This window comes from Dicentrarchus labrax, unplaced genomic scaffold, assembly GCF_905237075.1.
Source record: "Dicentrarchus labrax unplaced genomic scaffold, dlabrax2021, whole genome shotgun sequence".
Classification (NCBI taxonomy): Eukaryota; Metazoa; Chordata; class Actinopteri; family Moronidae; genus Dicentrarchus; species Dicentrarchus labrax.
The window spans coordinates 34,062,489-34,090,167 of NW_026136720.1; the positions used below are offsets into that span (position 1 = coordinate 34,062,489).

The 27,679-nt window shown below is 42.8% G+C and overlaps 1 protein-coding gene across 2 annotated transcripts; it reads right to left on the reverse strand.

The window, feature by feature from the left end:
• Nucleotides 1–89: 89 nt before the first annotated feature.
• Nucleotides 90–26,376, reverse strand: LOC127352672 (protein jagged-1a). Of its 2 annotated transcripts, XM_051381243.1 has the most exons (26): nt 26,051–26,376; nt 24,201–24,503; nt 17,365–17,422; nt 14,028–14,285; nt 13,519–13,579; nt 13,235–13,365; nt 12,997–13,116; nt 12,446–12,559; nt 12,242–12,355; nt 10,805–10,918; nt 10,253–10,299; nt 9,439–9,612; nt 8,923–9,073; nt 8,136–8,300; nt 7,942–8,055; nt 7,743–7,856; nt 7,244–7,357; nt 7,043–7,159; nt 6,711–6,738; nt 6,173–6,258; nt 5,359–5,472; nt 5,038–5,147; nt 4,562–4,792; nt 3,752–3,883; nt 3,175–3,325; nt 90–2,674 (listed from the first exon to the last, which is right to left on the reverse strand). In XM_051381243.1, the coding sequence occupies exons 1-26, from the start codon at nt 26,111–26,113 to the stop codon at nt 2,160–2,162; spliced, it is 3,699 nt and encodes a 1,232-aa protein (XP_051237203.1). In that variant the 5' UTR covers nt 26,114–26,376; the 3' UTR covers nt 90–2,159. The 2 variants fall into 2 exon arrangements, with proteins under 2 accessions (XP_051237203.1, XP_051237204.1); XM_051381244.1 differs by lacking the exons at nt 24,201–24,503; nt 26,051–26,376 and adding an exon at nt 20,709–20,817.
• Between the last annotated feature and the right edge of the window lie 1,303 nt (nt 26,377–27,679).

Here is a 27,679-nt window from a genome sequence, read left to right on the forward strand (position 1 = left end):
GATAGAAAAGGAAAAAGGTCGTTTAGGGTGTTTAAAGTAATACCACATATTTAGTAAATACAACTTTCTTCAAATAAATAAATAAAACATTGTTGCTACTGGCAAGACTTTTATTTCTCAAGGTCCAAAAAACACTAAAGTGAAATGTACAAGAAAAATATCATTTAAAAAAAATAAAAAATCCATCATAAACAAAAAAAAAGGCTGACGACTTAGTTTATCCCCCAATCAACAATAGGAAACATGTCACATGACCTCTATACAGTGTTTTGTTGAAGTCTCTCTTCAAGTACCTCCTTTAAAGGTTCCCTGTGGAGTTTCAGACCTCTAGTAGCGCCTTGTTTTAATGAGTGGGTCCTTGTTGTCACACTACTCAACTGCTGAACAGGTGGCGGCACCTCGTGAAGAAAAGCAGTAATGCTCCTACAAGGACTGGGAAGAAGAAAACCGCTATCTAGTAAACATGGATGTAAACAGGATTTAAAATACGAAGGAAAAAAAAGGAAGAAAATGCATTGACACCTTTTGTTTAGACCTCAAGAATACACACAGTGAGTTTTTGTTCGAACACTGAATCTAAACAAGAAAACTCCACAGGGCCCCTTTAAATTGATGCTTCCTAAGTCCCGCCCCTTTTTGCTCTGTGCTCCAATAAAAGTTGAGCTAGCTTCCTCCTTTCCTGTACTTAGTTATGCTATGTGCTAAGCTAATCTATATTGAAAAGACAACCATATTTTGAAGATGGTTAAAAGATAAAAGCGACGTATAAATAGTCACATCTTAAGTTAGCTAATGTAAGCAAAACGTTAGCTAACTAACTAAATCTACATCAGTGGTTAACTAGCTAGTTAGCTAACTATCTAGGTAACTAGCTAGTTAACAACCAGGGTTGGGAGGGTTACTTTAAAAATGTAGTCCGATACAATAACTAATTACCTGTTAAAACATTTAGTCAGTAACCTACGGGTTAGGGTTAGATTGCATTTTGAAATTGTAATCCTTTTTATGAAATGTAACTGTAATCTAATTGCGTATTGTTTTCTGCAACTGTAATAGATTACAGGTAGCTAGCTAGTTGGCTGGATAGTTTGCTAGCACTTTGCAAACATTAGCTAACGAAAGATATGATATGACTATGACTTTCAACATAGATTAGCCTAGCATAGCATGTCTAAGTACAGGAAAGGAGGAAGTTGACCAAAGGTCCAAAAAGGGGCGGGGCTTAGGAAGGATAAATTATGCAGGTTTCAATTGGATTGTTACAAATACATGGAAACAGGAACCAAAGCCTGTTCTCAACTCTTATTTTTACACTGTACAAAATATACAAATTACTACAAACAATGTTGCGTCCCTTGATTTCTTCAGTAGCAAAAGCAATATGTCTGCCACCATGTTGGTTTGTGTATAAAGACCCCTCCCTTTTCACGGACATGTAAAGTACTTACAACAGAACATCCTGGCAAACATACCAACACAACGGTATCAGATAAAGTACAAAACATTTAGTTGAGGCACAAAAATGCCCAAATCCAAAAGGCTAAAAATAAACTATTCTTTCAAGAAACACTTTTGGCGAAAAATATAGAAAAATATTTCCATCAAGAAGTCAACGGCTTACAAAGCTGTCAAACCTTCGACTCCAAATAATACTCATAAATAAAAAAAAAGCAATATCTTAAGGCTCTTGACGATTAAGTTAATAAATCAAATATACACAATGATTAATTAAAAAAATATTTACACATCTATACAGAAACATTGTACATGGACAATTCTTCATATTGACTAAAAATTCCCCCCCCCAAAAAACAAAATAAATATGTTTTTTTTTCCAAATTCATCAGTTGCTGCGGTGCAACGAGGCAGCAGCGCATTCAAATACGGAACTTATTCTCGAATGAAAGATGCATCGAAAGATGATCGTGCACATGAGGCTTTTAGGAACACTTCACACGTCCGAAGTCTGGTGTTTACAAAAGCGTCCACAAAATCGGAGATCCAGCCAACCGCAGTGGACCGTTCAGACCAGTCTCAGTCAAAACATAAATTAAAAACAGCAAAAATCCATCTAGAATTCAACTCTGAACAAAAAAAAGAACATAAAAGTAAACAAAACGCCCACTCGAGGTCACGTCAGTCACTTTGACCCCCGTTGGTTATACAATATACTCCATCCTGTTTACACTTTGGGTCTGCAGTTGCCTGTTGTCCTGTTTGCTAGTCCAGTGTGGGGGTCGTTCCTCCCAGTCCACCAGCGAGTACGCTGGAGGCGCCCGGGGGAACCTTGCCTTCTGCAGCCTTTTGTCCATTTCGTCCTCGTCCGATTGGCTCCCGGTGTCCGACTTCCTAATCTTGGCGTTGACGGAGTTCTTGTCCTCGCGGAGGTGGTGGTGGTGGTGGAGGAGGAGGTGGTGTTGATGGTGGTTCGGTGGGTTTTTCTCGATGGGGTTCTTAATATGGTTGAGCTGCTCGCGGGCGGCGCTGACGCTGTTGTGGAGGGCGTTGTTGTCCTCGGCTGCAGGCACCAAAGACGACGGCGGTGGCGGTTGCGTGCTGACCCCCGTGTGGGCGCTCTGCTTCCTCCGCCTCCTCATGCACCACAGCAACATCGAGGTGATCGCCAACGCCCAGACGACAATCACCACGGACACCAGAAGGGGCACGAGATGGTCTGCCGGACAGAGAGAAAGTGGAGGTCACTGAACAACTCAAGACATTTGATTTACAAACCTCAACTAGGACCGAGACGCTTTGGACAAACATTAAATGAATAAAGGTAAAGAAACACATAGAAATTTGGGGAATTTGTTTGCTGCTTTATAGTCTCGTGATACAGGACGATCAAAGATCTGAGCGCCTACTGATCATCTGAGGATTTCCAAATGCAAAGTGAATGAAGTGAAGAGTTGCCTTAAATTATACCATTTTATGGTCGAAAAAAATAGTTCTGGCTGGTAAAATGTGTCAGTTTATCTGCTATTGGTCTTATCTCTGTAAAATCTGGACCTTGACATCAATTTCAAACCACATCTCATTGATCAGCTCTCTCCGTTTTCACAGAGACAGATCAGTCGGCATCACATTTGGATTATTCAGTCAAACTACAATTCCCAAAGTCCAGAGGGAAGTTTCACACTCAACACATGAGAGAGTTCAAAAGTGCTGACTCACCGTTGGAGTTGTGGCTCTGTCGTTTCTGGACGCGAATCTCGGCGATGGCGCTGATGATGCTGCTGTTGGCGCTCCTCTTGCTCACCAGATCCATGATCTTATCCGTGATTTCCTTGACGAAGGTCATGCTTCTCCTCTGGTCGTCTGTCGACTGATACGTTCAACAGAAAAACTCCATTATGGTCTGTCTGTGGCATTTCAGTCTAAATGAATGCTCATTTTGGTGCCCTCTAATTACCGATCGATGCACAATAGGTCGTGAAAGCTTTTCCATTCCTAAGAAAACTCATCTGGATGCACTTCATTTTTCTGTGGTTTGAAACTGTTTAATCTTTCAAACTTTAAGCATTCTAGTTGTGGCAGCGACAGCGTTTATACCCTGTTGTTGCTCTTATCTCAGTTCTTCCTCCTTTTCCATTTTATAATTCCAGACTTTTGGTAAATGTTAATGTTTTGTACTGGAAGTCCCAACCGGATTATATCAGCTGCTGACAAAAGCTCCATAATTATCACATTACACCGTCAACTCTGAAACTTTTCACAAACTAAAAATCATTGATTTTCAGACATGACTCACGATGGCTACGTGGATCTCGTTGTTGGCGCCGAGGGACAGCTCACAGGTCATGGAGACGAAGGAGTCGGAGGACAGATTCTTGACGACATAGAGGCTCCTGAGCTCGCGGCAAACCTGATCCACCGTCACACCCTGTAACACCACAGCAGAGCAACTCCATCAACAAATTACATCAGCGTGTTAAAAACACCAAAATCCTCAACAAACTACAAGACATCACATAGAGAGATCACATCACCCCCGTCCTCCAATCCTCCACTGGACCCTCATTCAACAAAGAATCCAGATCAAAAAATAAAATCTAAATTTGTAATTTTTGTTGTGCAAAAATCAAAAAATACTTTCTTCTTTACGACTTGAAAATACTTTATACTTGAACCAAACATTTATTACATTCAATCTGATTTTCTTATTGTTTCATGTGTAAAACGTTGAAATAGATTAGTATTTAAGAATTTAAGAATTGTGACCCTATGACACATTTACTTTAATTAGCACAGCAATCCCCTTGTCCTGTCTAGCTAGCTAGCATTAGCACATTAATATCTGAACTATGTATCTGGTACAATCAGCTCAGCTCATAATACACACATAAAGTCAGTAAGAGTTCCCACTGGAGAACATGAAGATTCCCTTTGTTTTAATTCCTACATTGTCCTGAAATAGTCTAGAATTCAGGATTTACAGACACTGAATGGATGATTAAGAAGGTGTTTGACTATTTAAGTAACAAAGTAGGTAGAGTAGTAGTAGAGTAACAAAATGAAAGTCAGACGGAGAGAATGGGAAGAACCTCCGGAGGCGACTGACCCTTGTCATGATGTCTTTGTTGAAGGTGAAGGTGACATTGGTGCAGCTGCTCTCCGGGTGACACCTGGCCGCTGGCGGGGACCGGTTGGCGGGGCCCCAGCACTCCCCCTGGCTGGGGCAGGGCTTGACGAAGCAGCGCTCATCCCTGACGGCCACGCAGGTCTGACCGGCCGGACACTCAGAGCCACGAGTCTTGCGGTGGAGGCTGCAGGGTTTAGGTCCACACCAAAGCTGTCGGAGACACAAGGCGGAAAAGGAGGTTAGACTTTCAGCGATGATATTGCAACCAACTCGCCTCACCCTCCTACAGTGGCTGTGGAGTTAAGGTAGAATCTCCCATGTTGCTCAAAACGTTTACAGTAAAAATCTAAATGTTTCTTTTTATTCTTACGTAGCTTTTCTAGAAATGTAATGAGAAACAAATCGAGCTGCATGAATCCATCTTGAACGCCAAATGCGATAAGCGCCAGTTCTACCTTCGTGCAGCTGATTCTCCCATTGTGACAGCCGCAGGTGTTGCAGTCTTCGTCCCATCTGCTTCCATCCAGAGCCACCAGCCCTTCGACCACACAGGACCGCCCCGACGCTGCAGCACAAAAACCACCAGCCGCACCGTCAGGGCATTCGTTTCATGATTCATTAGTTGGTGATTTGAATTTGAGTTTGATTAATGCTTTAATAATGTGAGTATTGATTAACTGTTTCAAACTGAACAGTTAATTTTGGATAAATAAGATGGCTGCAGTGAAGATTGTGTCTCAGAACTATTACAGTTACAGAACACACTCAGGTTTTACCTTCTTGGCAGCGCGGGCCGGTTCTTCCTGGCGGACAGACGCAGCGATAACCGTTGATTTCATCCACACAGGTGGCGCCGAAGGAGCAGGGCGACGACTGGCACTCATTGATGTCTGGAGGAGGGGAGCGACAGTTATTAGGTTTGTCCACTGAAATAATAATTACATTTATCTGTCTTCAGTAACATGAGCCAGGTCTTCAGGTCTTCTTCTTGTTTCCGTCCACTGCTGTCGTGAAGTGTCAAGTCGGCTCCAAATTCTCCAGCCAATAGAGCCTCGTTGAGCACCTCAAAGTTTTATGTTAGAAATGTACAGTATGGTCCAGTATTTAGAAACTGCTGGATGTTGGACAATTAGCATAATTAGCATTAAAAATAATAATGATATATCAGCAACTGTTTGGCTGATGGTGGGTGGGGGGGGTTACACTAAATCTATTCCAGACATTTTCAAAATGGCTGATTAAACAGGAAGCGTTCATATTTCAACTCCCGGGATGATTCTGATTTTTGAGTTTATTTTGAAGTTATTTATAGGATTAATCACCACAGTTTGAAGACATATTACGTTTTAATATTTGCCCCAATGACACTGAGCTCTCTTGATTCCAATGTGCATATAAATAACCTCAAAATAAACTAAAAGATTCATCAAAATCAGCCCGCTGGCAGTTGAAATATTTAACTAATCGATTAATGGAGACGTGATCGGCTCTCTGAGCTGCTGAAGTTTGGAAGAGATTAAACAAAAAGGAATAAGGGGGAGGCCGAAAATGAGAGAGACAGAAAGAGCAGGGTCAAAGGTCAATACTCACTGATCCTGCAGTCAGGGCCGGCGAACCCCGGAGCGCATTCACATCGATACCAGTTGTCTCCGTCGACGCAAGTCCCGCTGTTATAACTGCAGGACAGAGAATGATGTTTAACACTAAACTACAGCAGCTCGTCCTGTCAGGACAAAAACAATCTGAATTCAGCTGATAATCAATAACCCTGATCTCACTGAGCTGGAGCCTCGAGCCTGACCCTAATCTTAATTATAGGCAGGAAATATTTGAGTTTTCTGATCAGTGTGTTTCAGAGATACGAGCAGTCTCTAACTCTGTGGCTTGGAGAGACGAGTGGGAGATAAAAAGTGAAACTGGCAGCAGCGGAGTGGTTTTATTCCAGATTCGATTCAGTGAAAGGAAAGTTGACGAGGAGGCGGCCAGAAAGGAGAATTTAATGTAGCTCCTGACGGTTTATCACTTAAAATGGCAAACCTTACGCTGTGAACTCAGAGGATTTTTTAAATCTTGAGCTTTGAAAAATGTCAGAAATACTGTGACCTGTGTGTGTGTGAATGAGACTTACCAGGGATGAGGACTGCAGTCGTTGGCATCTGGAAAAGGAAAGAAAATGTAAGCAAGGGAAGCAAATTTTACGCATTAATGAGATTATCTTCAATGTCAATACAAAGACGGGCTGCAAATTCGCCCCACAGTCAGCTTCAGATTTACAAATTCAAATTAAATATCATAAACGTTTGACGACTACTCAACTGTTGGCTTTATCTAACAACTACTAGTCGGCTAGAAACATCTTTACTCAGGAGCAGCCCTACAGTTCAGTAACAAGCTCAAATAATGCAACAATCCTCCATGACGGACTCTAGTTGAGGTCTAACGTGTAGTGCAGTGACTCACTGTGGCTGCAGGTGGCGCCCTCCCAGCCCTCCTTACAGACGCAGCTGAAGGAGTCCCCGTCCACCACACAGGTTCCTCCGTTCTCGCAGGGACTTGGCAGACAGCTGCTGTTCTTCGCTGGAGACACAAACGTGACCGTTAGCCGCCAAACTGACACGGAAACACTGTTTTTTTAAAGAAATAACCCGCCGTCATACTGACCGATGTTACAGGTGGCTCCCTCCCAGCCGGCGGCACACAGACACTTGAAGGCGTCTCCTTTGTCGTAGCATGTCCCTCCGTTGTTACAGGTCGCCTCGTCACACTGACTCTCTCCTGGAAGCAAAAACAGACTTCAGTGAGCAGAAACTCCAACTGAGCAAGACAGAAAATTCCTTCAGCATCTGGAACACCTGGAAAAGTGTGCAGGGTTTACACAACGCACATATTCACAGGGTCACGTTATGTCTCTAACGGCTGGGGTCGCGAGCTCCTCGAAGCTCACACTGGACCCGATAACGGGTCCAGCTCCGTGCACGGTCGCTCATCGAGGCAAACTGTAAAGGGCTTTAGATCAAACTGGAATATAGTGGAAGATACAGCAGCCGGTAGCTCCTTTTAATGGACTACGTATTGGTTTTAACCTGTATTGACCATGAGGTGGTGAAGCAGCATGGACTCATGGGAGTTGTTGTCTCCACCTCCATCCGCACACACTTACTGGAGTGACAGGTCTTTCCCTTCCAGCCGTTGGTGCACTCGCAGTAGAAATCGTTGACCAGATCTCGACAGACGCCTCGGTTCTGACAGGGGGCGGAGCTGCAGTCATCGATGTCTGCGCCACAAAAAACAAAACAAACGTCAAAGCACGTCTCTACTGCTGCAGCTGTGGGTGAAGAGTGAGGAAGAGGAGCACTCACTGTTCTGGCAGGTAGGTCCGTCCCAGCCGTCAGCACAGATGCACTGATACTGGCTGACTTTATCGATACAGGTTCCTCCATTCAGACAGGGGGCGCTCTCACAGTCATTTATATCTGAGAAGAGAAAGAAATAATGTTACTACATTTTATAATCGGTCATCAGTTCAGTTAAAGCAGCACATTCATGTACGCACTCTCGTGGCAGTACGTCCCGGTGAATCCCTCCTCACACTCGCAGCTGAACTGTCCACCGGCGTGACTCCGACACCGCCCGTGAGGGCCGCACACGTTGGACGAAATCAAACGCACCCCGCCCGGTGTGCTGTTGGACGCCACCGCCACTGTGCAGCTGTCAATCACTGGAGTGGAGGAGGAGACAAAGAGAGGGTAAGAGGGCTGACTGTGGACCTAGTGAACAGTAATGCGAGCTGGTCTGTGAAAGGGGGTTTGTATCAGACTAATTCCTGGCTGTTTAATTCCGTTCAAACGGAGGCGGTTTAATAATGGCACACTCAAAGTTTCACCATTTGCACCACTCTTTATCTGATTTGAACGCACCTCCAGTGAGTTTAATCAGGATGCTCAAAGACTATTTGAGTTGGGAGCAAATATGTGATAGACCACGCCCACTTTCACTAATCAATAAGGCATTTGTGGCAAACCCTATGGGTTGAGCACAAACCTGCTGGCGTCGACTTCTTCCCAATCACAACCTGACAAGGCGAGCATGGACATTCACAACACTGGCTCTAGATGAGGCCTTTTGCATTAAACACACATTTGTTGCACATTTTGCGGCCACCGTAGTTTTTCGTACGCAGCTGGAAGGCCGAGCTGTATTCAAACAGTTACAATCTTGTTAGATGCCACTAAATCCTACAAACTGGTCTTTTAGTTAATTGAACACGTACCAGATTATATAATCCTTTCCAAGATCCTAGCTATGAATTTAAATTCTGAATAAATGAACCCAAGCCGAACCTTTGCAGGGTGTGGTGCGGCAGTGGTCCTTCAGGCGTGAGCAGTTCTTGCCCTCATAGTCTTCAGGACACGTGCAGACGTAGTCAGCCGCCAGGTTGAAACACTGGCCGCCGTTTTGACACGGACTGTGGAGGCAGTAATCGATATCCAGCTGCGGACAGAGAGAACAATCCATCAGTGAAAAATGACACTCAAGAGTTTTACTGTTCCTATGACGCCTGTACGTCACCATGGTAACCAGCCACATCGCCAACACGCCTTTGAGAGTATGTCAGAGCCTTGAACTAAAACATGAATATCAATATAGTGTATTTATAAAACGATATGTAGCTCAGATCCTCGCCACAGAGACAGACAGAGGAGTAAAGTTACACATAGCATATAGAATACAGATGTTTATAGACATTAAAAGCAGAAATGTTACATATTACAGCTTTAAGTGATCATTGGACAGGAAGTCGTGTTCCTGGTAAAATACACTTTGCGTTAACGTTTAGCGGGTTAGCGTCGGCTCACCTGACAGCGACTTCCAGAGAAACCAGGCGGACACAGGCAGTGGAAGCCGTTAACTTCGTCGTAGCAGCGACCGCCGTTGAGGCACGGCCCGCTGGAGCACTCGTCCACGTCTTTCTCGCAGAGTTCGCCGGTGAAACCCGGAGCGCACACGCAGTTATACCCGTTCACCAGGTCCTGGATGAGAGAGAAATGAAGTTAAAACCCATTTTCATAGACTTGCCTTTATGTGATGTCTTTTTACTTTGTTCTTTGGCCATTGTTGGGTCAGATACTCGAGTATCTGTGACGTTCGATCAGTTTTGACTTCATGGGGACGTTAAATTCCATCATTAAGGACGCACTGATTCTGATATTCTATATATTGTATAATTTGTAATTTGTAATTTCACCTTCTGTAAAACCTGTCTTCAGTTATTGTTGCTTTCTGGATTTGTGAGCACACTGAACCATAAACTGTGTAAATCAAACTGAGCTGACAGATAATGCTGCTGATGTAATGGAATCTGCGTCAGTAAACACTAAACCATTGTGAGGAGAAGAATGGCCGAACAAAAAAAAAACTTAGCAATCAGCGTTTGAAAAGAACGAAGACAGACTGTTTATCTTCAGTTGGGAAACCAGAACGTTTGGAGAAATCTGATCTGCTGTAGTCATGGCACACACACACAACACACACACACACACACACACACACACACACACACACACACACACAGTCTCTGCCCTACATGCATGGCTCAGTGTTCGCTGTTTATAGCTCTGGTGAAGAAAACGTGTGTGTGTGAAAGAAAAAGGCCTGAAAACAGCGTGTTACCTTGCACGTTGCTCCGTTCCGGCACTGACCCCGACAGTCATTGATATCTGCACAAACAATTCACAACAAGTTTAATAAAAATCATAAAGATTAGTTGCTGGGTGGGTTGTTGAGCAGGATGTTGATTTCATAGATACTTTATATTTCTATTCTGATGGGATGATTCCAGACTAACAAAACTTCAGTCAGTTTAATAAATTGGAGTTGTTTCGGACTTTCACACATCACAGCACTGATTCAAAACACAGCCATTCTTATTTTCAGCTGATTATACACTAATGAACACATATGTATGGATATTATATTTCTGACAATAGATCATCCTCAATGTTACATACTGGACCTTTAAATGACTGAACATCAGCAGCCATTGATAGTTAATAAACTGTGGGTATTAATTAAGCATTTGATGAAAAATCAACGTCAGAGCTCAAAGCAATTTCAAAACAAAAGCCTTTGCAAATATTTTCTATACAAATAAAGATTATTGTTATCGTTGCTGGGGGGTTGAATGTTTTGGCGCCACGTCTGCGTCCACATCGTCTTACTCACTGGTGTCGCAGTTCTGCCCTGTCCAACCCGGGAGGCACTCGCAGAAGTATCCTCCGATCAGATTTCGGCAGGAGTTGGCGTTAACGCAGGGGTTGTCGTCACACTCGTTGGCATCTGAAAGACAGAAAGACAAAAACAGAAGAAACTAATCAGAGAGAGAAAGAGCGGCGTTCACAATGTGAGTGGTTTCATTAAAGCTCCTCCCAGAAATCAGTTCTCTGAGCTCATTGATCATCTGATTTTAAGGGCAGGGGCCTAAAGCATGATTTGTGACATCACAAATAGTCAGGAAGTCACTCCTGGTCCAGTGCGCAGCTTCAACAGTGAGATCCAGCAGTGCTCAGACACTGAGGATGGACTTTAAAGTGAGGGAGGAGACATCTTGTGTCCAGCTGAAAAATTATATTACGTATTTCATAGATTATGGAATCTTTTAATGAGTGATAAGGAGTAAATTATTGAAGCTACAGTTATTATTTATTTTATATATATTTTCATATTTAATTATATTTTGTCTAACTGTCTCTCTGTTGTCATATCGCCTTCTGAGTATCCTGTTCTTGCTTTGTCTGTTGAAGCACTTTGTAAACTCAAAGGTGCTGTATAAGTAAAGTTATTATTATCATTATTATTATCCTGTAAATGCCACTTAAGGGCTCATTTTCAGCAAACGTTACATAGTTTTGCTTTAGTGACGCTTCATTAGCTTTCATCAATGAATACACATCCAGGCATACAGATGTCAAAGGTCAGGAGTAACAGCACTCTTGCGATAGAGGGACATCCTCTGTCGCTGGAATAATGAAATGTAAACAGTGTTAATGGGTTTATCTGGAGGACTAGGTTGTTATTGTGGATTTCAGTCAGTGGCAGTAACGACTGAAAGCAGTAGATGTGTCTAAAATCTTTCAGGGGTGGAAAACAGGCTCCACAATGGGGGCTGGCAGACCAGACTAACCAGCCACAGATAAAGGTTGAGGCACATGTGGCTGGCGGTTGGTGGTGGATTAGCACTGCGGTGAGGTGATCGGGGGCTCTAAGCCTCCAAACCACAACCATTGCTCCAGGGATCATCCTGGAGATTAGGAAAAAAAGACTCAGGAGTCCCAGCGGGAGGAAGCGAAGTACGGCGCTCCGTCCTGCAGGGTTGCAAACACCCGAGGAGGAAGCTGATGAGAGGATTTATTTGTACATTAAACGGATGAAAGGTCTCCATAATGGAAGAGATGAATCATAACTTCACCAAAAAGTTTCCTAAAAACCTACCTCTAAAAACCAATTCTACATTTCTCACCAAAAGCAACAGTTCTGGTTCTTATGTCGACTTCACAATACGTGATTTTAACTCCGTACATCAAATCAGAGGCAAATCAGCAAGACCCCAGATTACAGACAGGTAGTTGTGTAGTGTGAATAAGGCATGAAAGCAGCACTGACCGATGAGGCAGGTCTTTCCAGTCCACTGAGGGGGACAGGTACACTTGAATCCATGAACCAGGTCCTGACAGGTCCCTCCATGGCTGCAGGGGTTCACCAGACACTCGTCCACATCTGAGACAGGAAAAGAAAGTCCATCAGTTTGTGAAGCCTAACAAGAGGAGGTTCAAAGAGGATCTGTTAAAGGGTTTCCGCAGGTCTTACTCATGGAGCAGGAGGGTCCAGTCCAACCGGGGGCACAGCGGCACTCAAAACCCTGACTGGTTTCCACGCAGCTTCCTCTGTTCAAACAGGGGTTGGACAGACAGGCACGGTCCGCTGAGACAGACAGAAACAGGAGGAATCAACTCACTAGTTTGGAACTGGAAAGTTTGTTGGACTTAACGCCTGTCCTCTGACCCCTGACCTGACTTCTCCACAGCTCCTCACCACATGATGGAGATCAACCTGCCAAAGGCTTTTTAGGTTGTTTTTTCCAGAGTGAAATCTGTCAGTACTGAACAATTAAATGTTGTTCTGTCTGTATCCTTTGTTATAATAAACTAGTTATTATTATATTAATATAACTAGTTATTTAGTCAGGACATAATATCTCAACAAAAGCTGAAAAGTGTTAAAGGCCTATTTTATGAATCATATCCATTCTTTTCATTGTGTTATCGTTTGGTTTTGGTGTCACTCTTATTCCCAATTGTTTTGTGATATATGTGATATTTTCCTTTCTGGGTCGTGGAACTGAACCTCGGACCTCTCACCTCTCTGACAGTTGACCCCAGAGAAGCCGTCGGGACAGGAGCAGTGGTATTTGTCTGGTCCCGTGTTGCTGCAGGTTCCTGCATTCAAACACGGCTGCAGCGTCGCACACGTGTTCAGATCTGCAGCACAAAGACGCAAACGAACACTTTAGACAGTCAGCCACAGAAAACAATCGTTTTATCTGACAGGGCATCAGGAGGCGTTCAGGTCGGCATTTTCCTTCAAATGTGTGTGTACCTTTGTCACATAGCTGTCCTCCATAGTTGGTGTCACAGAGACACTGCCAGGGCTCCACACAGCTGCCGTGGACACATCCAGGATGAGGGATACACTGGTCACAGTACTCGCCCTGCCAGCCATACAGACACCTGAGAGACACACACACACACACACACACACAGTTACAATTACCTGTAAGAAACAAATAAAACCGACACAGAACATAGAGCTCTCATAGTTGTCTCACTGTTTTACATACATAGGGAGCTCCTTGTGGGTGTTTTTAGTGTGGTGGTTCTTACTTGCACTCTCCAGGAACTTTACAGGACCCGTGTTCTGTGCTGCAGCCCTGCCTACAGATCGCTGCAGAGAGACGGAGAGAAACTGTAAGCAAACGTAGATGCGGCTGAAAGAACAACATGAATTTACACTCAGCAGCCGACTCTGTTGTCTCTGACATTTTCTTTAAAAAGATGCTGTGAAATCAGGCATTTTAGGCCACAACAAACCTAAAAAAAAGCCCACCAAATCCTGGAGGGACTGAGTAATGAAGTAGCCCAGTTTTTAATGCCACGTTCCTGTTGATCGTGTGTAACATTTAAATAACTAAATAATAATAAATGAAACATAATCGTATGTTTGTTAAATAAATGCATATTAGTTCCAAATATATGTCAAATCAATTAAAAACTGTTGATATGATTTGGAGATTATGCAAAAGTTGTATTTAATGGGCTGAAACAGTCAGAATCACCAGTATAGTTCTTTAGCAAACAGACCCATACATCAATACAACCCTTAGAGCACTCACCAGTGTTGCAGTCTGGACCAGACCAACCCTCCAGGCACGTCTTGTTGCCATTTTGGTCACACTCGTAGTGGCCAAAGAAGTCGTCTCTCGGGCGGCAGAACTTGTTGCAGCCGAAGCCGTAGTAGTGCTCGTCGCAGCTGAGGCGGACCTGAAAATGGAACTGAGCCACGGGACCGTTGTGCTTCAGGCTCTGCCACTGCCGGCTGGGGTTGATCATCCCAGAGTGAACTGCCTTCTCGATCACCGTCCCGCCGACGCCTGTAAATGACACAGTTTTGTCCGTCAAAACAAAACAAAAACAAGGCAGAGAGAAAAAGAGAGGCATCCTTGAGTTAGCTTGAAATGCTAATTTGTTGGGTACTTGTTGTTTTATAGAGATCTGAGAACAATGAGAGCCTCCTGGAAGGAGAGGCTGAAGCGAGTGAGTTGAGATATGCAACTGCACCGCTAGATGCAACTAAATCCTACATACTGGACCTTTCAAATTTGCATTGGGAATGCAATTCAATGCAAAGTTTTAGGGCAGTTTTCTGTTCAATCAATTTGAAAGTACCTAAAACCAGTTCTTCCAACATCAGTGCGTGCGAGAGGGACATCTAAGGTTAGGTAGTTACTGGATTGAAATGAAGAGAATGAGATGAGACAGGACCATGGTTGTGGATGCACCTGGGGCATATAAAACGATGTCATCTGCAAAAAAATAACGTTTAAAGTATTTATTAGGAGTAATTGTGTTTTTTATGTACAAGGTAAACAGCAAAAGAACAAGGATAGACCCCTGTGGCATCCCATTTCTGGTGGTACGATGGCTTGACTGATTGTTGCAAGTAGGTGGGATAAACGAGTGTGTATCTGAAGCTTTATGGGAAGTCGTAAACTATCTTCAACTGACGACAGGACAAACTGAAACGTTACTCTGCTGGTCTGTCTGAGAGGACTGCAGGTAGTTGTAGGTGCTGAGGGAGGCTGGAATATTCCAGAGAGTTTGAAAATGCTGAGCTGCTCTGTGGTATTTCACCGGCAGGGTGGAAAGTGTGGTCGGGGTGAGGTGACGGTATCTGTTTAACCGACAAGCAGCTGGGCCGAAAGAGCAGAAAAGAAACTCTGCATGAATCCTGAAACCTCTGAGCAAGGTAACACCGTCGGCCTGGGAGCAAACTGTGACACTTCACATCACGATGGGGAATAAAAAAGGTGCAAAAAATGGCACAGAGGTAGCAGATTTGAAAAATAGTTAACCTCACAAAAGGCTGGATCCGTTCCGTCCAGGATATTTGAGCAAATATTCAAACCTGGCACTTCATTGATGAATACCGCCTGAGCTTTCGAGCCAACACCTGCCTGAGAGCTGCGACTGAAACTCAGAAAGCTGGACAGAAGAAAACCCTTTTTTTGCCGTTGATAATGTCCTCCACATGTTTCCGAAGGGACAGTGTGAGACCTGGACTTTACTGCTTACTGCCATCTTTGTTTTCAGTTTAGCCTTTGTTACAGACGGCAGCAGAGAGCTGACAACGAAGGTCGTTCATGGTGGTATCTTAACCCCAGAGCCACTGAAGGAAGATACAACTGTAGATTTATTGAGCAAGCAAATTTCATTTCATCATACCACTGGATACGTGTTTCTTTTAGCTGATTTTGGTCTCTACCGACTCCTGAGGGAAATATCAGTCTCTTTAGCTGCTAAACGCTCCACCAGCTAGTAGGGCTGCACAGTTAATTATTATTATCAAAATTGCAATACGGCCAAGTGCAATTACCAAATATGTAACAAAAACATTATAATGAAGTACTGTAGTGCTGCAGTTTCCTGGCCTACAAATCATATTCTCCAAATGTATGAAAGCATTGTTTCTTTGGTATAAAACAATTTTTTTTCAGTGAAATGTAAATCTGTGATGCAAAAATGATCATCCTCACAAATTCTGTCTAAAAAATTGCAATATGATTTTTTTTACCATATCATGGAGTCCTACCAGCACGTCTCTAGCTGTGTCTTTCTGCTGCTGAGCGGGCAGTGTACTAGGGATGTCAGAAAACATCGATATTGAACATATTTTGTTTTGTGATACAGATTATGATTGATTCTCAAAAACTCGATCGAAGGGCTATGAAGTTGGATGTTACAGCGACACCCTTTGTTCTGATACAGATTTTAGGCAGAAGGCGGTGTTTTCCTTATACTTTTCCTAAAATTAGAAATTAAATTTGAAAAAAAAACCCAGCAATATATCACCTTGCTTACTGTATCAAAATACGTTATCATCGTGTCATGATATGTATCATATCACAAGTTCTTGCCAATACACAGCCCTACGGTGTAAACTGGGTCTATCAGAGCTCGATTAATGAAAACAGCTGTCTGCTGCTGTATAATCATGGTTATCATGATGAACAAAATGAGGAGGTTGGCTGCTACCTGAGCTGAATCAACAGAATGAGGCAGGTGTTCATTACAGGCCACGTGCCGGGGGGCACTTAGCTTGTTGATGCTAAACTGAGAGGGTCAATATTTGTTCTGTCCTCATTTGGTTTGACAGTAGTTTCAGCTTCAACCTGTCAGCTCTGTTTGTCTGCTGTAGGTTTTGGAACAAACCCTCCAAATGTCACACAGAGCTTCATCATTGTAACTCAACTTTCTGGTTCCATGTTTGGACTAAAAACTCGAATGAACTGGACTACCCATCCCCACCACCCCCCGTCCTCGCTGCCTGCACCGGAGCCCACCTGCACCGAGGTCAGTCGACTTCACACCGGGCCTATAATGGTTCCCTGTGGGACGCCAAATACAGCACCGAGCCAACACTCTCGCTCCAACTGCCTCGCTGACCGCTGGGTGATAAACAGACGCTCAAACTGAAGTTGCCAGCTTCACTCTCTCTTCACACACTCTTTACAACCAGTTTTCTGAATGGGACTCATCCAGGGCATGTAAACACCTCCACAGGTTGCTGTAAGGGGGGGGCTATTTAATTGCTGTAATAAACAAGAGGAGAGGGAACTTGAGAACTCCACGAGGGACAGAAAGAAGAATAATTTATCATTATTTATTAAAATCATTATTATCAATATATATTTTTTCAGTCTCTTCACCCTTTTGTGTTTGTTTTTCTATTCTACTGAAGTGTGTAATGGGACATTTTGTTCAAAGAAGCCAATCGGCTCATTTGCACTTTTTTATTTTATTTTATTTCAGACATGACGTCTTTATGGAATCATTTTTCACGACCTGCACAGCACAACACTCTCAGGTCAAAGGTCGAGTTAGTTTCAGTTGGAGGGGGACGAAACAGAGCAGAGAGGAATGAAAGCAGGATGAATGATGACGAGTACTCACTGCCAGAGGAAGAGTCGTTGTTGAAGTCCAAGGCCTCCACGATCAATGTGTACGACCTCTGCATACAGACAGACAGACAGACAGACAGACAGATAATTAATCAATGGAAACTAACCATTTAACATGATATCAAGAGAAATTCACCAGCTTATAATATGTGATGATTTACTTTTTTTGTTTGTGGTTTGAATAAATTGGATATTTTTGATACTTAAACAATTAATGTCAAAAACAATGGAACATACTCAAAACTTGCAGATAACTGCACAAATCTCATGATTCAAAATTCTTCAAATTCTTTAAGATTCAGTTACATCAGATAAATATTAATATTAAATAAATATTGGAAAAAAACAATCTCTGAATTTATGGTGGGAAATGTCTTATTTCACTTGGTAAGTAAAAAAATGAAATTGCTTAAATTTCACATTTTAGGCTTCATACTAAAAACATCCTACTGTTCTGCACCAAAACAGGGAGGGAAAATTGCATTGCATGTGTGTGTGTGTGTGTGTGTGTGTGTGTGTGTGTGTGTGTGTGTGTGTGGTGTGTTTGAGTCGCATTATTTCGTCTCCACTTTGAAACTCTTTGTCCCTCTTAAGGCCACTGTCGCTCTCACCGCTATCGAATGACAGACAGACCAGAGCCAGAGTGTGTGTGCGTATGTGTGTGTGTGTGTGTGTGTGTGTTATTGTGGTTTGAGTCTCTCTCTCTGTAGTAACACTCTCTCACATTCACACCATCCAAACTCAGAGCTCGACATCAACAAGACGGCAGAAATAAGAGTAGGGAGTCACAAAGATTGAAGAGTCTGTGGGTGCTTTGAGGGACTGGTTCCAGATTTAAACCAGAAGAGTGACGATAACTTTGTAAACTGGACCCTGCTGTAAAATGAATGCTGACAGAAACAACAGCATGGCTAATAGTAGCTTGTTATACAGCTATTGCTTCAGTGGAGATGTCATAAGTAACAAGAAACTGCACTGCAGCAGTGGAGAAATCATAGTTTTTAAGTCACAAGTAAATCTCAAGTCAGTCCAGAGACAAGTCCTACATCAAGTCCAGAGTAAAAACTCACCAAGTCCCAAGTCCTAGTCTAGGGCCATAATGTATCATCTACACAGTAATGGAAGTTAATGGAGTGATGCCTAATAGTGTCAACCAATGGAAGCATATATAAGGTGAAAAGAATCGGTCCAAGCACAGAACCTTGTGGAACTCCACGTGTCTCTGTAATAGGATGTGATGCTCAACAAATGCAGCACTAAGATCTATAAGTACAGAGTTAAAACCAACAGGAAGCAAGTCCACCAACAAGTCCAAGTCAAGGGCCTTCTTACGTATCAGCTGTGGATCAGTGGGTAGAGCAGTGTCGCGGTTTGAACCCCCAGTTCCCCCTTCCCATGCGTCGAGGGGGTCCTTATGCAAGACACTGAACCCTGAGTGGCTCCCTGGGCGCCCAGGGTTTAGATGATGATCAAATGCAGAGGACAAACTTTGTTTCTATGTATGAAAATGCTGTGAAAGGGATTTTATGTCCTTAAGGCATGCTTGTAATTTAGCTAATTTAGAAAATCTTTAGTCGGGGGCAGCCCTTGTTTCCAGGCTGTTTTCACCACAGCAGATGTGCACAGGAACAAAATCAGTTACCACAAATCATTGAAGTCTCTAAGTCACTAATATCAGCCCTGTGTGAGAGAGCTCGGCACTAACACCCGACCACCATCCAAACCACTGTGGGAAAACTTCCACAGAGCCGACCAAGCCAGAGTGGAAACACTAGAAACCTGGTGACATGACTCGATGGTTTCCTAGGTTGGTTGTGGCGTTGATGTCGTATCAGACTCTTCAAACTTCAACCTAGGTGGTCTTACATCATCCTGTCCACATTTACCAAACCCTGCTGATGTTGGCGTAGATCCACAGCAGCTAGATAAACTCTCCCCGACCAACACTCCGCTCTGCAGGAAACCACAGTCAGTCCGTGTAGTTTACAGATTAGTGGTTAGCTTGGGCTGTGATGTCAGGTTATCGAGCGCAAAGAGCTGCTGACAGGATTATTGGAGCATAATGAGCCATAACAAACACCACACAGGGGATTTGTGCATGTCTTATATAGGTTTCCTCTCTGATTCCATACATGCTTGCAGCCATGTAGCCGGATGTGACAAAATGTCCATACCGACAGATTTACGCCACAGAAAACAGTGTTCAATAGGTTTCACTGTGAGAGACACATATTTCTGCGTTTTGCAGCTGGTTTCAGTGATTCCACTGTTTTCACAGCAGATATTAACCATTTGTTAATAGGGTTAGGGTTGTCAACAAATGGTGCCCCAGTGCATCTTAAGCCTTGATAACACTACATTACACACACAACCTCCTGTCTGCCTGACTGATCATTAATTTCATCATCAATCAAACTAATACCATCAGAAAACCTTCTCAGACTTTAGCAGTTAGCTAGTGTTTCTGTAGTGGAGACTAAACGTTAACAATGATCCATATTAGCAGTTTGAATCCAACTAAAAGCTCCCTGCACCAAACTCCCTTTAAGAAATATCACATTTTAACAATTCCTAACGTGTTTGTAACAACACGTAACTCTAGAAACACAAGCTAAAGGCCGTCATATGTCCACAGTCTGACTGTCAATACAGGATCAATATCATCCATAAAGATACAGTGTATACTGATCAATATCATCCATAAAGATACAGTGTATTCTGATCAATAATCAATAAAGATACAGTGTATACTGATCAATATCATCTATAAAGATACAGTGTATACTGATCAATATCATCCATAAAGATACAGTGTATACTGATCAATATCATCTATAAAGATACAGTGTATACTGATCAATATCATCTATAAAGATACAGTGTATACTGATCAATATCATCTATAAAGATACAGTGTATACTGATCAATATCATCCATAAAGAAAAGAAAAAAAACATTTCTTGCTGAGAAGAAACAGGATTCAATAAGAATCTAAAAGTAGAATAAATAAAATCTCAAACCAGGCCTTTAAATCTGAGCGTGTCACGTCTGCAGTGTACCACAGAGCTGTTTACCCCAACGCCACATAACTGTCACCAATGCAGAACCGAGCTAACGCGCCAAAGCTGTGACTGAAAGCCTTCTGAACAACTCTTGCAACATCCTTGCGTCACCTCTCTGGCTGAAACACGATCTGGGCGTCGGGACTGATGCCTCCTGACCCCGGAGGAAAAATAAACGCATTGCCCACCAAACGCAGTGGGTGGCACCTCGAAATGATTTTAGCTTTTTAGAGCTAATTAGATTTTGAGAGCGAGAGTCTGACAGCTGGTTACCTGCCAACAGGTTCCACTCACTTCTTGCCAGAACATCTACCAGCATTCATCTGGTGATTTCCCATCACTCCCCGTCCCTTTGATTGTTTGATTGAGGAGGTGGAACTGCTTTCTCTGGCGGCAGGCTCAGTGTGGGAAAATAGTTAGAGAGCATGCAGAGCCAGGCGACATGTGGAGGCAGGTTCAGGGCAGGGAGGAGGGAGGTGGAGAGCTCACTCCAAACTGCAGCCTCTGTTTATAATCTGTTTGGTGGTTTATCTGACGCCTTGTCCAAGGCCGGCTGTCAACACGAGATTCAGTTCTCAGAGTGAAAATCGAGCAAATCAGCTGCTGCTACAAGCCCCTCCCCATCTGCCAGTCTTTACAGGAAACACATAAATATGAGGAAGCAAACAGCTCTCTGACTTCTGTTTCATGGAGACTTCAATCAATTAGTCATTTGTCAACATTTTTGATAATCCATTAATCTTTTGAGTCTGTTTGTTTTCCTCTGTTTTATATCATATTAAACTGAATATTTGTCTGTCCAGGTCCAGCGTGTAACATCTGGGAGGATCTATTGTCAGAAAATGCAACATAATATTCATCCTTTCATTATTCCTTTCAAGTGTTTAATCGCTTGAAAATAAGAAGCTTTGTGTTTTTGTTACCTGAGAATGAGACGTTATTATCTACAGAGGGAGCGGGTCTTCTTCTGGCGGAGTCCGCCATGTTGAACCGCCATGTTTTTACAGCAGCCCAGAATGGACAAACCAAACACTGGAGCTAGATAGCGGCTGGAGCTAGATAGCGGCATCTGTGTTTCTCCTTCACACTTAGAAAGTGCGGGTGAAGCGAGGGGGTTGCGACCTACACACTGGACCTTTAAAACTAAACTCTTTATTTGTGTGCCAATTTTTGTACTACAGGAACAAGAATGTTACATCGAGTAGGCAGAATCTGGTCTCGTTTAATTTCTATTAGAAATCAACGTGCAGAGACTTCCTTCATCCATCACTCTCGTCTACTGTTGACACGTCCTTACTGTGAGGTTCTGTGGATGAAAGCGGGACTGGTTGATTGTTTTGATTGTTTAGTCTGGAGCGTTTTAGCACTCGATGATAAAACTGATCGAAATCGCACGACTTTCAGTTTGACGAATCACCACGAAAACGAAAGTAAATGTCAGCAGCTTCATACGAAAGGAAGTGATGAGGGAAGGAAAGAGGGACAGAAGCAAGGATGGGAAAACAGTCACAGAGCAACTGGATGTTTCCAGCTTCCGTCAGCAGTGGGACGCTGGTCATCAGATATGTCCATGTTTGGTCGACCAGTGGAGCCACATCATGAACTCCTCTGGGCCTGGCACAGGATCCCCCTCTGCCCATAATTCACTGGGGCAGTTATCGGTTGGAAAAATGCTGGCAGGCTGAGCTTCACTTTCTCTCCATCCCTCCGTCACTCTTTGTAATGTCTTAACTGTTTCTGTGACTAGAGACTGGAGGGCTCGAACTGTCGCTGTCACAGCAGGACCGATAAAGACGGACGGCTCCTCTGGTTTGACATTCGTGGTTTTTGCATATCTATTTTTTTGACTGTGCATACTGCCTCTCCTTTATTCCTGTTGTGCTATGTGCCATTGCACCGTAATTTCATTTTGATACAAATCCAAATGACAAATAAAGTCTGTCTTAGTCTAAGTCTAAACGTCAATAAAACATGTCTGGCAAATTTACAGCGGCAAAACATTTACATGTGCTCGCCCATTTAAGGGTTAATGTGATATCCTCTTCAGACTTATTCTGAAAGGTTCTTCTCTTCTGACTCACTGAATCACTTAAATACCACCAATGTTCTGAAATCTACAGCATAAACAAATGTTCTTCTGTTTCATTAGTTAATGGATGTTCCACTGCTGGATAGGGTAAACTGGTTTATTAGTTTGTAATGTGCATGGAATAATGGAAATATATTACTTTCCTTTGTTTTGATATCAGCATTATATATGCTCTATAACCAGTGGTTCCCCACCTGAGGGTAGGGGCCCCCACTAGGGGTCGACAAAGCTTCACAGGGGGGTCGCAAGGCCTTTTTGATTTTATGGGGTGTAGGAACTTAAAAATAAGCCGATATTTCAGCGTTTGATTCTTTTTTTGTGAATAAAACTTAATGAATTTAATGAATATAATGTGAAAAATCCATTAAATATGTCAGGCGGGGGTCGTCAGTTCACTGAAAAGGTTGGGAACTACTACTGTAAACACAGTCCTGCAAGAGGGAAAGGACTTTAGAAACAGGAGTTGGGTGAAACGTATAAAAACTACAGAAGGACAGAGAGCAGGAGGGTGGATGAGTCTCGGGTGAAATCCTGCAGGTCTGGCACAACTTAACACATCTCGAGCCGCCGTCACAGCTCCAATAAACAGGACTGACGCACAGAGAGAGGCGGTCTGGGTCGTGCCTGCCAGTTTAGACTGAGGAGACAAAAAAGGGGGAACAACAACAACAGAAACGTCATCCTGCCCGACGACCACGACAGTTTCATTTAACACGCCAGTTACCAGGGTCAACGGCAGGAATGCCCCTCCAACAGCCTTTATGCACAGCGACGCAGGAGAAAGAGGAAGGCCCGCTGGTGTCCGAGTCGAGCGCTCCATCCTTGTTTGTGGCTCCGGGCAGGAAACCGGCAGCAGCCACTGATGAGCACATGAAACCGCAGCCAGTCTGCACAGATCTGGACTGAAACCAGATCGACCCTGAGGCGAGAAACCAAGCAGCTCGATCCCACCGGGAACATAAACAGGAGGCCGAAATGAAAAGCCTCCAAGAGCTTATAATTATCAGTCCAACCTCAATCAATCAAAACTATTACATAATTATTACTCATAAGCGGAATTTATGACTCAGAAAGTCATAATTACAACTTAGAAACTCATCGAACGGTATAATTATGAAATTTAATAGGTTTTTAGGTTTATTCTTGTAGCTTGTATCAGTAGAAATGTTACATAAAGAGGAATGTAACACCACAACTTACAAATTACAGGAATAAACCACTACAGAGGTGCAGTACGTCCTTCCTCCCACTGGGGGGCGCCTCACATCAAAACAATAATAAAGACAAAGTTTTCGTGTAGTAGCCACTGCCACTACTGCCGTTAGCTTCTCCCAGTTCTTAATTCTTTCTTTCTAATTCCTGGACTGATTATATGTAAATAATTAGTCCATTAGCTCAATGCTAACACATAAAGGGAATTACCTTTACCGCGCTAATATTACCTTTAACGGTCCATGTGGGGACGTCATTGACCCAAAGAGCTTCAAATATCTAGAGCAGTTTCACTGTTGAGGGGAACACGAGGGAGCAAGAGACTGAACATCAGACCAAAACCAAGAACATCATCCGGATGATTCAGTTCTGATTCAGATCTTTGGTCTTTGGTCGAAGAAGCAACAGAAGAACAACCAAACCTTCTCAACACCAATGACGAGCTGTAGAACGTCTGAACTCACCGGCCACGCGAAGCTGAACGGCAGCACGATCCTGGCTTTGTCGCTCTTGGCGCCACGTAAAGAAAAGGTATTCCCACCGAGGACCGGCGTGGAGGCGGTGCCGAAGCTGCAGGGCCCGGCCGAGGAAACCTTCAGCTGGTACTCCTTCAGACACACTCGGAAGTAGGTGTCGCACTCGTCCACCGTGCACCGCCGATCCGTGGCGTCCCGGGAACCGTCGCAGCAGGAACCGGTCTGCAGCTGCCCGTTAGCGTTCTGCATCGACAAAATCTGGAGCTCAAAGTGTCCTGAAGCCGAAGAAACCTGCAGAGAGGACGGACAACAAACAGGAGAGTCGGTTGTTTGAAAGGCAGTTATTGAGTTAATCGAAGACAGTTTCCTAATCGATGAATAAATGATCAACAGAAGAGTCAAATGTTTGCTGGTTCCAGATTCCTAAATGAGACCATTTGCTGCTTTTATCGTCATCGTATCAGCTGCAGCTCCTGGAAGTGTCTCAAGAGAAAATATAAAACAATTTCAAGGTTCACACTCTATTTAACAAATCACTTTCCAGGACCTTTTCCAGGACTTTTTGTTTTTTGAACACTACAGGACAGCACTTGCCTACAAACGCTCATAAAAGCTGCGGTTTCATAAGTGACAACATTAATTCAAGCACAGCTCATCAGTAACAGTTCACATCCAGTCCAATTTATTCTATCTTACAGAAAATGCATCTTCTACAAAGTTAAAAGTGTTTAAGTCCCGTACAGTCAACATCAGTGTGCATGTACTTATAAACCACAGCAACAAGAGATGTGATGGTTACAGCTCTGCAAGTCACAAACATCTCCAGGACAACAGATTATTTCCAGCGTATTTGCTCATTTCAATCAATTTCCAGGTGTTTCCACGACTGGAAAACCAGACTGTGCGTCGGGGCTGCGTGGGAACAGCCTGCGGTTTGACTGGAGGAAAACCAGGTGAAGAGCGGTGTCACAGAGTTCAGTCCGCCTGCCTCCTTCGTGTTCCGGACACTTTTACTTTCCCCTGCAGGATCTGATCACAGCGAAGGATCCCGATCGATGCTGCGAGTCCAACAGTCTGTGGCCTGAGAGCTCCAAACGCCGGCCCCGTGAGCCAACGCTGACCAAAACCAAAAGGAATCCATGTCCCCACAAGAGTCCCATTAAAACACGACTGATTCCTGCACACAGCTGTAAATATTAACTACTGCTCCCAATTTAGAGTTAGAACTGCAACATCTGCTTTAGTTTTAACCCCTCGAACTCCCTGATTGTGTGCGAGGGGAAGAATTTAAAGAATGTTTGAGGTTGATTAATAATTAACTTAAAGGATTCGGATCATTACAGCAGAACTTTATCAACATCAGGATATAAAATATATTAACAGGTGAAATCGAATGATTCTATAGTTTCATCTAGAAATAGATTTTGTGTTTGGCTCGTTACTCAAAAAATGTAATTTCTTACTCATTACTCTTCAATAGTAATATTATTACTTTACTTAATACTCCCCAACAATAGTAACTAGTTTGAACGGATTATTAATCAATCAGAACCTAATAATAGGTAATTACTGATTAATAACAATCCAGTAATATTGGATATTAGTTAATATTATAATTGTCATTAGTTAGTAATTAGTTACACTACTAGTTACTGGGTAAAGTGTATATATATATATATATATATATATATATATATATATATAGTGTGTCAGGAGTTGAACAGGAACTTTTCGGAAACTTTCCTGAAGGTTTCAGTCTGTAAATCCACATTTTATCCCGAACATTCGTTTCGAAGGAAAAGTTAAATAAGACAAATAAGAGCGGGACCCTGGCGTACCTGGATGCGGGCAGAGAGCAGCAGGATGAAGGGGAGGAGGACGGAGCTCCGTGTGAGGGGCATGCCGGCGGCGGGCTGCTGCCGGCGGCGGGCTGCTGCCTGGCGGCTCTCGGGGCTCAGTGTTAGTCGGTGCGACCCTCCGCTCCCGGTTTATAACCCCCCGGATGGGACATGCACCGAGCTGCAGCTATTCTCTCCCACAGAGTCCTCCACAGAGTCCCGGTCCGACCCGATCCGTCCTGCACCGGAGCCTTTTGTCTGCTATTGTCCGGGTTTCTGTCACCAGCTCCGGCTGAACGTCCACACACTGACTGACTGCAGCTGGAGCGCGGACTGCACTTGGATCGGCCCCCGGAGCAGGCTGGGTAATATCAACCAGCACTGGGGGGCGGGGCCTGTGCACAGACCACGCCCACTGCTGCATATTAATGAGCAGCGGTTTGTTTACAGTCAGTTCACATGGAGGTGCAGAAGTGCTTTCACACATGGAGGCTAAGAACCTCCGAAACCGACCTGAGAGCGGTTTCATATGGAGGCACATGTGACAGAAAAAAGACTCAAGTATCGATAATATATTAACTCAATATATTATATGAATTATATTAATATATATTAATATATTGAGAAAGTTTCTCATTATAATCACTTACCATCACATTGGCACAGATGAGCTTCCACAGTTTAACGTCTGATCTAGAGTCGGTGTTTGTTTTGTTCGGTACGTTTTGGCTCTTTAAAAATCATTCACAAACACAAACAATACGTTTATAAAACTAATGAGCAAAAATGTTTATTTGCTTAACCCTTTCAAAATAAGAGGCTTTGGTAGTGTAACAGGTCATCCACACATTCCTGCAGTGACTGTCACAATGACCACCTGATGATGTCACATCACCCCCTTCATCACCATCATCATCATCATCATCATTGCAGACTTATACAAATACAGCACATTTTCTATAATTAAAATACAGTTTTAGCTTTAATTTGACATTTTTGGCTACTTTTGGCTTTTTAATAATTACATTTTAAAACAATGATCTATAAATCCAGGTGAACTCTGCTATAATACAATAATCAGACTTTCATTTCCAGCAGAGTGCTGTTATTATTGGATTGTTATTATTTTAATGTGATGTTAAAAGTTATAGAAGTGTAATAAAAGTCATTATCTGTGAGATTACAGTAATTATTGCTGTTTACACTGATAACAACTGTATTTGGACAGTTTACCTTATACACTGATAAACAACATTTATTCAACGTCCATCATTATACAACATATCTGTCAGTTAACTAACTAATACATTAAAGTTACACAACTAATACTTTTTACTGTTAATGTAACAAATGTTTCATAATTTTAGAAATGTATTAACAGTATTAGAGTTGAATTTAACAGTTTAATCTATTAAATAAGTTAAACAGTAAATATATGTGAAAAAAATTATAGATTTGCAAAATGTATTGTAATCTTTTTATGTGAAAAAGGGAAATTTTCTTTAAATAATCTGTAATTTTATATCACATTATTTTACATTTAACGTAAATTCACAGGATATTTTGTAATTTAATTAATATTTCCATCTATTTAAATACAGAAATAAAATAATATAAAATATAAAATAA